This window comes from Nilaparvata lugens, chromosome 1 (assembly GCF_014356525.2).
Source record: "Nilaparvata lugens isolate BPH chromosome 1, ASM1435652v1, whole genome shotgun sequence".
NCBI lineage: Eukaryota > Metazoa > Arthropoda > Insecta > Hemiptera > Delphacidae > Nilaparvata > Nilaparvata lugens.
The window spans coordinates 61,975,914-61,992,143 of NC_052504.1; the positions used below are offsets into that span (position 1 = coordinate 61,975,914).

The following is a 16,230-nucleotide window of genomic DNA, read 5'->3' on the forward strand; positions in this document are numbered from 1 at the left end:
TTTGCTTTGTCAATTGTTTGTTTTGCAAAACTACTACTTTTTATGTTGTCTATGAAATTATTTCACTATTCTAATAATCTTACTTAATTATACTGATTTGGAAAAATGCACTATGTTAATTTGGATGATGAGAGTTCAATTCAAAATCAAGTAAAAGCTATAATATTGTCATAGAAAGATATTATCGAATTCTCCTCTGATTATAGTTTTTCTATCTATAAGAATTGTCACATAAATAACATTATTATCTAACTACTCTGAATTGAATTTCTCCTTCAATAAGAACTATTGTCATTGAGATATAATTATTCATAATGCAATTCTCTGGAAATTAAAACTGTAAAAACTAAAACTGAATAACTAATCTAATCTATAAATAAAATCTAATCTATCTAATCAATGAAAAAAATATAATTTTTCTTTTACAAGCACAAACTAGTACTCCTACATCAAGTGGATAAGAAAAGAGATGTGTTTTCTAGTTTATGTTCCAGGGCAAACTTCTATAATTAAAAACTTGTATTCTAAATCACAGAAAAATTGTATTCTGTGAATGTACTTATTTAATGAGATTAGGTGGGCCGGTCCCGACTGTACTGCAATGCCAGGTCGACCCGTGATGGAGGTGGAGCAAGCCCCTAACACTCCATCTATTTCCAAAAATCAGTTTAATATACTGGCCACACAATGTGCAGCGTATCAGATATTAAGCTGATAAGAACAGATACTACACTTTGATCTTAGCCAACAGGCCGAGAAGCGATAACTTGTTTAAGCAAATGACAGGGGCCCTATCAAACTTCACACAAAACTCTGGCGAGAGCTACGAAATTCACACAACTTTGATGCTCTCATTCAGGCAAGGTATCTCACTTACAAATCTAAAAATACTTCCAGTATATTTTGGACAGTGAAAATCAACAATTCTGATTATTAAATCTTGCATAGTTAGTATCATTTTGAGGATATTCATAAAATAATGATAGATTGGTGAATGATAATGTATGATCAGGTAGATGTGGAAGTAGTTAACAAATCTTCCGCTAGGTGTCGTGCCACCTACATAGCACGAACTGTACGGTTTTGGCGGGTCACTTTTAAAGAGCTCTGAAAATGAAAATAAATTGAAAATCAAATCCTTCCACTTCCACTCTAATAAATGAGAACATCAAGTAATACTGACATACCAATACATAAAAGATATATATAGGTATTCAAAGAATAAAATATATTTATATTTAAAAAAGGCAACTGACATACTTGTATACCTACCTCATCAAAACTTTGAATAACTGATGACAGCCACTGTGATCATTCTAGAGTCTAAAGGACCAATTTACACACGGTTTGTTATAAAAAATGGGATTTGGTCTTAAAATGTATAGTGTTTAAGAGAGTGGGTTTTCAAATTAGTAAATAGTACTCTGAAAATGGGTCAAAAATAGTACAAAATATATTGAGGTAGTGCTGATGCTATATTTGTTCATTTTCTCTTAAGTGAGATACACTTTGAACTATCAGCATTCCTATAAAATAGCATCAATGCTGGCTCTTTCAATCAAACAGGCCTACCTCAATATTGACATCTCACTCATTGATCATGTACTACTAGAAAACTTTTATTCATTCATACTTTACTCCTTAGTTGATTTTTCAATATCGTATGAAAAGTTATTAAAAAAAAATTCTGGAAAAATAGCATAAATATTGAGATAGTTCATATTTCAAGATGGCAGATTTCTTTTTTCAATTTCCCACGAAAATCTGTTTTCAAATGAGGCTGAAGCCACGCTCAGGTTTATAAAATCTACATCGGGCTCCTAATCGCCAGCCGTGAATTTCGTCACGAGAGGCATGTCCGTTCGCTAGCGGTGCATGGTGAGAGCGGCTGGAATCTGACCTATTTGTGGTGCGGAGTGGGGGAGAAGCGCGTAGTTCGGCTTGTCGTGTCCGAGCCCGAGCACGTTGTTTTCGCTTCACATTTGGTTGAGCCGCCAGCCGCTTCACTTGCATCCTTGCATGTGGCAGTCAGTACTCAGTAGACAAGCACCGGTGCGCGTGGCTTCTACCCACCGTTAACAACCGCTCAATTTATTAGTTACCAACGATATTATCCTACTATGTCTTCGTGAAAAGTTTGTGCTAGTAATGCGTGCGTGATTTTCTGGTTTCACTAGATAAAATTATATTTGTATTAGTTTTATTTAGGTACAGTTGTTTCGTGTGCGATTTCAAGATGACAACAGAGCTGTCGCGTCTGGATTATCAAGTGATAACGCTCCTTGAAAAGCTGGAGACAGTTCGTCGCGATGCTCCACCTCCCCGACTTATGCCGGCAAACGCAGAAATGCGAACCCTCGAGTTCTGGAGGTCTATAATTTCGGAATGTCTGGCATCGTTTTTCTATGTGTTCACCGTCTGCGGCGCCGCGGCGGCTGTCACGTCTGGGGCGACGTCGGGTCAGACAATTCTGGCGGCTGCACTCGCTTCAGGATTCACCATCGCTGCTCTCACCCAGTCTTTTGGACATATCTCAGGTATTCCATTGTCCCATGTAATTCCGCCATGTAAAAACTCATTTCTATGTTAAAGTTGTTACATTTTTAAATGCTATTTTAGGCCTACAGTTCAGTTACATTAATATAGCCTATAGTGAGGTCCATGTTATAATGGCAGTGTGTTATTTGCAATGGTGCTGCTATCCTTATCTATCGTTCAACAAAGCAGATGAATCTTTCACGGATTGCGATGCTGCCACATCGTTTATTAACAATGTAGATATTCAGCTAATTGACAAAATATTTTATCTCAATCATGAAAATTTATTATTACATCTTTAAAAAATATATTTTCTTGACAAATAAAATAATTATGATTAACTATTTTCAACAATAATGAACAGTTAAATTCATCAGATATACCAGTATCAGCTGTTTGGGTGGCAAGGAAGAGATCTGGCAACCCTTTTCTCCTATCTTCCTACACTGCCATTATAACGTGGACCTCACTATAGAGGCCTAGAGTCTTTGCTTGATGGGAGCTGTTTCCCTTACTTACCGATAATATTATCCTGAATATCCGTTTTTATTCCTGAATATTTCTATAATCATGACGATAATAAATATCAAACTGATTATGAGACAGTGGTGTTAACAAATGTGAAGCAAACTCCTTGTTTGAATTTTTTGGGTGGTAAGAAAACGAATCGGAAGAAGTAGTAACAATATTTCTGGGTGGGGGGGGGCGCTGTTTAATGAACTGCAGTACAAAGATTATACGATTTTGATGGTGTCTGACAAATCATATTCATTCATATGAATAATTGGACATGACAATTAATTATTGATTCATCATAGGTTTGCTTCTAGCACTAAAAACTTATCTCAGTTTATCTATGGCTGAGCTTTAATACTCAAATAATGTGCTTCAACATTCAGTTTGGTGATATTACTTTAGAATGTGTGAATTATACCAATTCCATATCAACAATATTGAACCCTGTAATGTCATTATTGTCCTGTTATTATGTGTAGAGGGGTTCTCAATCTTAGAGGCTTGGAGGAGTCCCAAAAAAGGTCAGGTCAGCATATTTTATTGGTGGTTGGGGGTCGTCCGTGGTCTTGGGGGGAGCACCCCTGATTCTTAGAATGATTTTAAAATAAATCAATAATATTGTGCTCTGGTCTAGGCCTACCTAAATATTGTTACTACCCAATGAAAGATATTATTTCATTATTTTTTATGATTGAATCATGCGTGAATTCGTGTGAAGCAGAAGGAATAATGATGTAGAAGATATATTAGTAAAGTTTATAAAATTTATGTTGTACGTACACAAAAAAAATCAAGATCTTTGAATAGGCATAAATCAATGAATGGAGCCAGCATGCAATGCGAGTTGCAGTTGTTTTAATGCGTGCAACTCAAAATTGCCGATAAATGTCGGCAATCATTGGTTGCCAACTCCGGTGTAAACGCGGCTTAAGATAAGAAAGAATTTAGTGCAGGATAGATCTGATATAATATGGAATTTGTATGATTGTAAAAGAATTATTAATGATTCATATTGAAATCATTGAAATGCACTACTCATTGCATCTGTTGTAATGTGGTATTGCTCTACAGTAGTATTTAATTTTTACTGGAATTTAATATTTTATTTTCAATATTCTTTTTTCTGTACTCTTACTATGTATAGTGAACTATTGTAATTGTGTTGTTATGGAAACAATTTTTGGGAGAAATCCTGTATGCTTCCATGTTTTTCATAAATAAATAAATAGTATAAAAGTTATGAATGTTGTTCAATACTCAGCTCAAGAGTAAAGGGTCAATGAACCTAACTTTGTTTTCAATGACTTGGGATAAGAAGATATGATAATCAAAGGATAGATAGGCTTGGTAATTAGAGAAATAGGCCTCGATAATTTTTAGATTACCAAAATTAGAGAATTGTTGATTTTTACTATTCCCACAGTCTTATTATAATAAATTTACTGTGTATAACTCCTGCAGATACTCTATTTAATAGTTCTCTAATCAACTAGCCTATTGATAATATATACGGATTAAAACCCTTCGTTGTGAGAAATAATTTTCTTTCAACATACCAGTAATGCTCTAAATATATAATAATAGCAATTCATAGTAATATGAATATGAATTAATGTTCACAAATCCTTTCATAATTATATTATAGCTCTTGTAGAAATCTGAATCTATATTTACAATCAATTGTGATTCATTTGAAGTATTTTATAATCGCTGAGCATTTTCAAACAGTATTAACTTTCGTAAGATGGATTCTCTTTTCTCTAGTCAGTGATGTTTTAATTAAATATATTACAATAAATTATTATAATAACGTGCTAGTTCACTTGTGCAAATTTGCAAATCCATCCATTCATCTGTATTGCAATATAATTATAGTAGCCCATGATATGAAAAAACTTGGATTTAATTTCAATCAATAGCATTCGTCTCAATTTTACTGATTAAAATTTTTCCAAAATGTAGTATCAAAAAGTTTTAAAATTATTTTCTTGAGAATGTCTAAATAATGATGAATTGGAAAGTTCAATAACTATAAGAGATGTCGAATGCAAGAGAGAAATATTTCTTCAAATGTAAGAGACTTTTCCCCTGACCTGTGAACTGAAACTTGTCGACTCCAAGCATTTTTCGAGGAGCTGACGTGAGCAGAATTCCTAACAGAAGAAAATAGATTTTTGATTTTACGAGCTTCACCGTCAAATTCACTCTTCTCGCCGATATCAGTTATTATAGGTAGAAGGTTGATTAGTCACAGTTGGATTTTTTCAATTCTGTAGCTGAATGTGAAGATGTTTATGTTTCTATATTATATATATCATAATATTCTTCATGGTAATTATTATGATGGAGTTGAATCAATTCTAATCGCAGCTTCCCCTAGCTTCCCTTTGGATAACCTATTTTGATAGTGAACAATAGCACTTCTTCCAATTGAATTTTTTGTCCGATAAGTTTTAGCAGATCATCAAAGATGATGAAAACTTATCACTTTTACGAATAAATATATTGCTGGTAGAATTTTGATCGTCTATAAACTATTATGAGTGAGTGAATATCAAATCAGAAATTTAAGCAAGAGAGAAACAGTGATAATAAACCTGGAAGAGAGAATCTCAATCAGTAGATAATAGAGATCAGAAGAAGCGATAGATAAACGACAGAAAACGTATTATAGATACGTTTCTCTCAAACCTTAATATTTTGGTATGTGGTATCAGCGAAGGTGAAATCTATATTTATCTATTTATTTATCTATCACTATTTGTAGAATCACTTGCAGTATGGATCAGCATGCTCAAGCCCAAAACTGATCCCAACTTCAACTTCCTATCCCGCAATATTTATAGAACACACAGTCCAAAAATATAGGCTATGAAAGTCACATTCAAAAACTGAAATTTTACACTACAAACCCAAGGAATCAAACACATTTCACCCATCTTGCCTTCACGTTTTTTACTGAGGTAATAGAATGATTTTTGTACCGTATTTGGTATTAAAACATTTAATATACCGTATTAAAACATTCAATATAGATTATAGATTATTAGCTTATCCACGATAGACCCTATATGATTCGGTATAGTAATAGTGGTATCGTAATAGTGGTATTAGTAATAGTGGTGCCATTGAATGATATATTATGACATTGGATGACAAGTTAGTGTCATTGGATTATTAACTTGAAATAACTCTTATTAGAACCAAGTAATCAATCAATCTTGGAGAAGAGGTGGATGATGGATATTATTATTCCCTCTCACTCACTGGCATAACTGCAAATGCGTTGATCAATCAAACTTTTTCCCTGCCCCTTCTCAATTCAACGAGAATTTTATGGATGGAAGCTCCTCCAAGAATATTATAGGGTGAATTTTTTTCCATTCCTGTATGGTACGCTTCGCGAATTTAGTGAGAATACTTTATGTGGAACGGAAATTGAAACATTATTTTGCGTCAACAAAATGGAATTTCAATGAGCGCTAGCAAATCCAAGAAAGTGAATAATAACTATCTTCCACATGGGCTGTGATATTGGAGGTATTTTATGGAGTATCATAATTCAAGACGAAATGTCAATAGAATAAAAATGGTTGGTCATTGATTTTGTTAGCGTTGAGCTGGAATAAGCTAGAAATATTCATTCTCCCTGGGATTGGGCTCATTGGGCCCCTGACAAAAGAATCGTATGGTTGCCTAGTGAAATATGACTCGAATGATGTGGAACCTATAATTCCTTTTTTAGAAGTTTTTAAAAGTAGAATATTTTCCAAGAGACAAACTTTTGAATAATTGATCACGCGAGCCTTCCTCCATTGCAACAAAGCACTATAGTTTCGGGTTTCGGCTCTTCACGGCTGCAAAGTTTCGTGAAGGGTCAAAATTAAATACTCGTTAAGCTTCAAAGGATCAAAAAATCGAACAAATTATGTCGATGACAAAGTATTAAGTAATAACGCTCCTGCGAGCTTTCAAGAACTTCAAACTCAAACTTCATAATAAATTCAAACATTGTTATGCAAGTTACTGAAAGTCATTCCCCCTCAAAAGTTGATCAGTTTCTCGGTTATTAGGATCTTGGAAAACTTCCTTTATTAAAATTGGCTATGTGGCTAATCAAATGCCCTCTAAATTCTTCTATGAAAAAATTGAATATAACAAGCATGTAGCAGTTACTGTTTCTTATTTCTTGGAATACAATCTATGAAAATTAGTACAATAATTATCATGGCAAAAAGTTCCTAAGTGTTTCTTCTCAAAAAAATCAATAATAGATTTCAATGGAAATTTTCTGTAAAAAAATATATTTCAATTGAATCTCTTTTATTTCAAACATAAACAGTTTCTTGAAAATGTTATAGCACATATTAAAGCCTGTGGTAACAGATATCTCAACCTGATCAATATCAATAAATCACAATTAAGCAGTTTTATATATAGTTACGTATAGTATAGAAGCGATAATTATAATAATTAATTGTTCATAGTAAACGGCTTCATGAAAAATACTGTTTCTAGTTCCAAGAAAAAGTATTGCGTTATTGACTTTGAAAAACAAAAATAGCATAAACTAATTCATAATTCCTTTCATCTCTTATCATAGGACTGTAATTTCCGCTCAGCAAAGCCATTCCGTTCTTCTTGAATGAATGAATGAATGAATGATAATTATGATACATAGCTGTTTCACGATAAGTTAAACAACAAAACAAGCACACAATAAAATATTGGGCTACATTCGAATGTCCATACAGTATGAAGCTTATGTCGCAAATCACACAATACAGTCTGAAGAAGATTGATAAGACTGATCAATCTAAAGATACAACAACCATAATATCAATGTCTAAATCTTTGAACTCGGAAATGATGAATTTTAGACCTAAAGATTAAATTATGTTTAAAATGTTCAATGTTTGACCCACGCTTCGAAAATGTTAAATGGTAGCACGTCATCTCACCATCAAGCTGCGTTTACATTAATTTTTGATCCAAGTTCATTCATCATTGAATCTTTCATTCGTCTTTTCAAATGCAGTCATAAAGTACTGTGTAGCGAGTAGCCTATCAATGCACTGTAACGTGATCAAATGAGCAAAAATATTTGTATGGTGCTATCAGATAACTTCTTGCTAATCCGAATTATTCATTGATAAACGTCACTTTGACCATAAAGTAAGTAAATTCTTTATTTAATCTATGCTTTAACGTACACAACTTGGTCGGGAAACAAAGTTGTTACCCTCTATAAGCAGGCTGAACCGAACAGAGTCCACAATCAATTCACAATTCAAGAATAATACAAGTATATGAATCATTATAGAAACCATATCATATAATGCAAATAAATTTCCATGAATGTAATGTTATAATTGTGATGTTCATAGAATGAATATGATCTTATGAACTTAATCATTGTGCTAAATCTCAATGTGAGGACAATGGAGTTGGTGATGATGCTATAACATCTCTGACAACAGTGTTGAATTTATATTGTTTACTTGATTTATACAATACTAGCAGGTAACCCGTGCTTCGCAAGGCTCTAATTTAAAACTTGACAAAATGAAAACTTGACGTAATGGAATCTAGAAAAATTGAAAATAGGCCTATAAGAATCCTCGGTTGATTAAGAATTTATATGCAGCATTTCAAGTAAATCAGTCCAGTAGTTTAGACGTGATGCTGCGTCAAACATAATTTTCCTATCCTTTACACGTATATACGTTGCATTCAAAATGGCGGATCCAAGATGGCGGACCAAATTTTTGAAGTCATAGTGAAGTAGTATTTTTAATTTTAGTTGGATCCCCAATCACACCCACCATCAAATTACCTTTGTGTATGAGATATTAAGCCATTCTCGGACTTTTCACCCACCTGTAGAATATTATTTGATGAAATTCAAGTTCAAATGTAATGAAAACAACTTCCTTCAAAAAATCATTCATAATTATACGTTTCGAGGGGAAAATTGAGAACAAAAAAGTAGTGGAAGAGTCGGGATTCGATCCGAGAACACTCGCACCGAAGCCGAGTAATCTACTGCTAGACCACAGCTGCGTTCAAAAAATCTTGTACTAACGTTATAACTTCCTTACTTATAACAAACAATTTTACAACAACATGTAAGCTATGCTGTACAAAATGTCATGTTCCATGAATGAAATTTGAACATTAATTTTGAAAAATCTAGAAGGAAAATTGAAATTTGGGCTTCCAGGTGCACGAGATTGATATTTTTAGAATCTATGTGCAAAATTTTGAGATCTAAATCATTCCCGTTTTTCCGGTATGCAATCCACATGTTGACATGTTTTGATGCGAACAAACGAACACACGAACAAACGAGCAAACGAACAAACAGAACCTTACTATCTCTTATTATATAGATTATAGCTTGAGTTTTAATTCGTTAACTGAAAAAATATCTTCGTGAAGCTGCGTTTATCGATTATGATAGCATTAGCTTACATGAACATTATGATGAACTTATGAGGTACATTAGGTACTCTATCATCAATATTTGAAATTACAGAAATCTTCACAACCATAATGACACTACATTATTTGTTTGTTATTGATTGTGAGCAACGCTTCTGTTGATTGCCACTAGGTTATGGATATTTTCTTCACTTGCTGTGGGCGATAATCGAGAAGTAGTCATTCCCAATCACCATATTTGCTTGAATTTCATATTTCCTATCAGTCAATAACGTTGTATCTTTTTTCAAATGGTCTAGTTATTATTGAACGTTGTTTATAGGCGATAATCGTTTTAATAAATGTCAAAGTTATTTATAATGCAAGTGTCTGTTGTTTGCAGACTACATTATTATCTTTTTATTGAATGTTTTGAGATATTATTAGTGTTTGTTGTTTGCAGGCTGTCACGTGAACCCAGCAGTGAGTGCAGCAATGGCGATCACGCGTAACATTTCGCTGTTGCGTGGTCTGATGTTCGTTGTGGCTCAGTGCGGCGGCAGCATCGCAGGTGCAGCTCTGCTCTACGGGTGAGCGCCATTTTATTGTCCTCTATCGCCCACCCAACCGTCATAAAAAACCCACCTTGGACATGTGTCCTTTTGAATTACTGCTCCCCCATGCTTCTGCCGACCCGATCTCTTTCAGATTCGAACGAATTTTGTGCATAGAGTGCAATCTTAGATTTCCCAGCTCCGTTTCTTTGTTGCTATTCGAGATTGAAACTTGTTGGAAGAGACTAGAAAATAGAAGGTTCCATTGATCAAGTCGAATGTATTAGATCTAGGACCTTATAATACAATATTTTCAAAACTTATTAAAGAAACTTTCAAGTTATTACATCAGGTAATTGATGTAAGGTTATGAAGGTTATTGATACAAAAGTTATTAGATTCAATGATTCTATGATTATGCTTAGGTGATTTTTGAATCTTTATTATTAGCATTGAGAATTTAAAATTGGCAATGTGAGCAAAGGCCTATACTTTGTCTTTGAAAGTATATCGTTGATGCATTGAAAATAATCACATCTACCTTCATTGAAAAAAGGGAAAAGTTTCGAGCTGAATTGGTTTTCGTTTTTAATTTCGCAGAAAATCATAGTTTATGATCAGGCCCATTTAATGGAAAATTTTCCAATGAAAATACATTTAAAATATCAATTATCTATTTTGATTCACTGTGTGATTAAGTTTTGTTTAGTGAGTGGAGTGATTTGCTATATTATTTTTGGCTTGGTGCATCGAACTGAAACTCAGCAGAACAATAATTGGTTCAAAAAACTGCTTCCTCCGTGATAACACTAAACACTGAACAAGCACAAATAGTTTATACTTATTCAGGTAATTTTGCGCTCTGTTCATCTCTAAATATTTTTGAATAATCGAGTGATGATTATCGAGGATAATAATCTATTGATGAGTTATTTGAACTGATGATTGATGAGTCATTTGAACTGATATAGTCACACTGATCACGTAATACGCGAGATAAAAAACGTGTTATGGCGGGGGTTTCCCCCACAATTACAAAAATAATTTTAATTCTTTATGTTACCTTCAATTTACTGAACATCATTCTTGTTCTTTCTCACTCCATCATCAATTTTATTGTTGTTTGTCAATGAAGGTCTCTATAACTTACTCTTAACTCTGTAGACCACAATTGAAAGAGGTCTACGGATGCTTGCGAGCTTGGGATAAATTTTCTTCATAGCCATTTTCCTGGCCAATGCTCTCGAAAAGAGTTTTCTTAAAAATAGGTTGTTGTCGAAGTGTCGAGCAAAGAATGTTGCGTGGTCTTTGTGAGTTGCACTGCTGTTTCAAAGCAGAACAGATTCGGCAAGTTGAGGGGGAAGAGAGAACCGAAACGGTGGCTCATAAGGATAGTATGGGGTCTGTCTAAGAAAATGCATAGTTTTGCTGTTCCCATCTCATTCTGCGTCGCACCTCGCAACATGGTCTTCTCTCTTCACAAAGGACATCCGCCTGCCGAAAGGACAAAGACCGAGAGAGCCCTTCGTCGTCTATTATCCACCCCAAATTCATTTCGACCTGTACGTTGTTCAACCAGATCTCCAACGGAAACTCTCCGCATGCAGTGATTATCCTACTCTCCGGAGAACTTCACTTTTTGTCCGTCGATTGGAGGACGATACCATAAAAAAATCTATCATAACGAGGAAAATAGAAGCTGAATTAATCATTGTCTCTCGCTCCCTCCCGCACTACACACTTACTCTATCTCTGGCGGTCTCCAATCGGAACAGTTGAAGGGGAACAAAACGGACGTCGTTTGTCCTTTTCCGCTTTCAAAGTTCTAGTCTGATAACGAAAGCTTCGCTCCTCTCAATTCAATATAAATTCAGACTTCAACTCCTGTTCCTGCAAGCAGTGTGCCTGAGAGAGAAGTCTATTCAAAGTTAGGGAATAGGAATCACTATTCTATTCACCTATCTCACTGAGTTTGAAATCCATTTGAATAGGTCATTGAGAGTCGCTACAACAACTTATATATTCCTCCTTTCCTTATTTAATTTTGATCTTTCATACTTTTGTTTCTCTTTCTCTGAAATATCTTACTGAATGATCCTTATATGTGAATGAATAAATTTGAAATTCATCATTCTGATGTGAGGCATTATATTCTCTTTCTCGTAGACGGGAAGTCTGCAAGATTTGTTCAACGGTTGAAATTATTTTTAAGTATTTGAATTGAAGCATAAAAAAACTGAATGTTAGCAGGTCAAATTTAATTGACGAAATTTTATCTGATTTCTCGAATGTGTTGTTATGGTTTTATCTATTGTGAAACGCATCACAATCATAATACTATAATATTGCCAATTCGCTTATTATTATACTCTTTATGAATTAGGATTACATCTCATTACCTTCTTAAGATTTTTGTCAGGACACTTCTCTGTTCGATTTGTCGATGAGAATATTGTGTTGTATTGGGGGAACCTCACCTACCTCCTATGTAATAATTGTAGCACTCAATGATCGTCTGGCCTGTAAGTTGCAATTATCGTCTATTTTTGATGTTGTAAATAATATTCTCATGAGACCACGATGCCAGTCACACGGTACGATGCGATGAGTATCAGCTCTAAGAAGGGAGAAATTTGGAAGAAGACGTCGTCGCACGTCGCATCGACATCGATCGTGATTGATCAGCGAGGACGACGTCTGACATCGGCCATCAACGTCCCACCAACACCAGCAACGCATAACCAACGCTCAAACAGTTGTAAAAACAACATTAAAAATAATAATAATTCAAAGATCGTGATGGCCTCAAAGTTCATCTCGTTTCAGTTGGACCGACCACTCTATCTATCTCCTGTCCTCTTCCACAGCTTTCCCACCTCTTATTCCCACCCTATTGCCACATGCCGAGAAATCAAACTTAATTTCCGTGGGAAATTTCTGTAGAAGAAAAGAGAGAGCAAGTGTCGTGCATCCTCTTCTTCTCGACCTTCTCGCGGCCGGCCGACCGACCACTTCATCTCTTTTTTGTTTTCATCGACGTCTTCTCACTTTACCCCCTCCCTGTCACCCGGCACCCGTCAAACGCACTGCGACCGGCATAAATACTGTCCAAGCCTTTTCTATTATTTGAAGATACCGGCTAACGCGACTAAATAATGCACACCACTGACTGTAATGGAAAATGGAATGAGAAATAAGCGGCACAAGCTCGACAACTAATAGCGAAAAACTCAATATTTACGGCCGATGAAATTTCCACTTTGTATTCTGGGTAAGACTGTGAAGTCGCGGCGTAATGGATATGAGAACAAACGTTTTTCATCGGAAAACACTATTCACATAAAAATATATTTGTTGTGTCATTGTATAAGAATCGTGAGAAGTTTTATCATCCAGATCCATCCTTCCAGTATTGAATAAGAGTGAAATATTTTCAGAAAACGTGCGTTGGTTCTATAGGGTTGTATTTGGAAAGAGAAGTTCTTCTCCATACATGAGAACATCTTAATTCATTTATCCATATTCATTATTCTATACATTTTGTGTCCATGTAGTTTTTGCATACTCTGCAGCTTGAAGAATGTATTGAAAGCTTCGAAGCTCGAACACTGCAGTCTATTTGCAATGAAGGAGTCATTAATGATAGAAATTATCAAGAATACGTGATACCACTCAGTACTCTCTTTGTTTGTTTCATTCTGTGAAATTCTTGTCATTTTTTAAGAGGAGCTCACTCTATGGGAGTGCAGTGTGTGGGCTTTTTTGTCGAACATTTCAGATTAAAAACCCAACTAGCCTAATTGCCATAAACCTATCTACTACTCTACAGCCAATTTAGCATCACAAATTGTTTGTGATAATTGATATTTGATTTCTTTTCTATTACAAAGTTCGGGGTAATTAACCTGAACATTTTTCCCCGGAAATGTAATAGATTTACACTTTATACACCGCTCATACATTGACGAGTGGGTATAGTAATCCAAGGTACCAATCAAATGATACCCATCCGAGCGTTGCCAGATCAAACGATCTCGCCCTGTTTTTCACTCAATGTTGATCCTTCGAATTCCCTCAGTAAAGAATTCTACCTGCGGATTATAATGGCGCTGAATCACAAGAGCTCAGGGCCACCAGAGAATCCCTAAAAGGGATTTACAAAAACGAACAGAATTTCCGTGGACGCTTTTTGTAATCCTCGTGATACGAGCTTGTTCGGAATTTCGTAGCCCTTGTCTCCTGATATTTTCCTGCATCTCGCGTCTATTGAAGCCTAACAATGGATGAGAAGCTGCCACCGTTTATTGATAGGTTCCCTTCAGGAGATATATATCAGGTGAAGCAACGTTACAATATTTTGCATGAAACTGGCCTCAAGACAATCCACGTGATCGATGTCCTCATAATGTATGGAGTTTTCTTTATATTCACGATCAAAACAAAGGCAAGCTGCAAAAAGTGTTGTTTCTAACTGCTGCAATAAAATAAGGCTTTAATATGGTCATATCAAAACATAGAATAAGCCAATGAAAGCTTGAACAGAATAGATTTTTTAAATGTTGAATATCTCGCTTCTATGGGCTCTCAAATTGTTTGAGTACTAAACTTGAAGAAGAAACTTGCAGCTTTGTGACCCACAATCTAATGACAGGTTATCTTTGGGCCGGTAGCATTATAACCAAACAACTCATGCAAAAGCGTTAAAAAAGTATGTCGTCTTTAATTATTCTGACATTTAAACTAGAATACTCTGCTGTGCTACGCGATGTATGCTACTCATTTCACCTGTACCTTGCAGCAATATGTTACGGTTTCAAGAGTAGTTGAACTTGGAGTAGAAGTTCTCAAGAATTATAACAATTTCTTCTGGTGCTGGATATTCAGGGGCTCACTTATGATTGCTTAAAAACTGCTTACAGATTGTTAGAACCGTTAAAACAACTTACGATTGTAAAAGTTACCGCTTTTCAAGTTTTGTTAACTAATGAAAATCAGTGGCTTTAGTTGAATTTCCAAGTAATTTTCAAAGCATTCTGTAACGGATTAGCAAAACTTCTCTGCTCAGTAGCCTTGAATATTTGGGAAAAGTGTGTCCTGTTATCCTGGAAAAGTTGTCCAGTCAAGTATTAACATCGGAATTTCTAATTAGGAAGAATTCAAAAAATCATAAACAGTTTGTTCAGCTTTTCTTGTTCTTGTTCACCTGTTCTCATCAACTGTAGATTTGCAGGTTTCAGTTTCTCCTATATCATTTCATTCGTCCTCATTCATAAATCATAATTCACGGTTCAAGTCGCTACTCAGAGGCACCCAGAGCCAGATGTACCTTCACCATCAACTTGTCCTTGACAATATAAAAAATTAGTATCTATTTTCATTGATACCGTTAACACGTTTTGTCTCTTCAATATAATGACTCATCTTCAATATTTCTCACTACAAATAACTCTTCAATTTCTATTCTTCCTTACATTTCTATCTCTTCTCTCATTTTCATCTGATAATACAATAGAAGCGACAGGATAACACATTCCTCTCAATTTATTTCCTTTATCTACCTTTCAATCTATTAAATAGGTCCATATCTTCAAAACGTACTGGAGTTTCTTCAAACAACTGTTGCTGTATAGCATCCATCACTTATCGGATAAGATTCAACAGATTTAAAAATGCAATTTAAAATCAACAAGATACTCTCCCACGTTTTCTGTAGATTTTCGTCCTTATAACATGAATTGTAGTCAATGAATGCGATTTTTAATACTTATTGGAGAGGAATGTTCATTGAAACTTTGCCATCATGATTTTATTTATCAACAATAATTCAATATTGTAGATGAAGAAGATCATTCATTTATTCCTCTTTGAAGTCTTTGAATTTCCAAACTATCATCATTGTATACAAAAGTATATACATTGGGAAGGCAGCCAGCGATCAAGTGAATTGTTGAGACGAGGGATGGAGATTGCGTTGTGAATTAGTGAAGATCTCGGTGCTGAGCTGAGACGAGTAATGATGTTGCCGGAGTAGCGAGAGCGATCGATGAGATTTATTAATTCGAGCTACATGGGAATAACAAGGAGTAGGCTTGAGAAGAAGAAGATGCGTGTCATGTAATAGGTAACAGGTAGACCTAGGTGTTAGTTAAGTCGATGCTAGTAGGAAGGCAAGGGTCACACGTAAAGGTCACCGACGGAG

At 35.0% G+C, this 16,230-nt stretch overlaps 1 protein-coding gene and 1 non-coding gene across 2 annotated transcripts in view; one reads left to right on the plus strand and one right to left on the minus strand.

The window, feature by feature from the left end:
• Positions 1 to 571: 571 nt before the first annotated feature.
• LOC120349529 lies at positions 572 to 764 on the minus strand. Its single transcript, XR_005570375.1, has one exon. It is a non-coding gene; the product is annotated as a U2 spliceosomal RNA (small nuclear RNA).
• Positions 765 to 1,967: 1,203 nt separating this feature from the next.
• Positions 1,968 to 16,230, plus strand: part of LOC111062398 (neurogenic protein big brain) — a 64,993-nt gene continuing 50,730 nt past the window's right edge. Inside the window, exons 1-2 of the mRNA XM_039438882.1 lie at positions 1,968 to 2,537; positions 9,941 to 10,067. Of these exons, the coding sequence (XP_039294816.1) occupies positions 2,237 to 2,537; positions 9,941 to 10,067 (428 nt within the window). The 5' untranslated portion in view covers positions 1,968 to 2,236. The remainder of the gene's footprint in view (positions 2,538 to 9,940; positions 10,068 to 16,230) is intronic.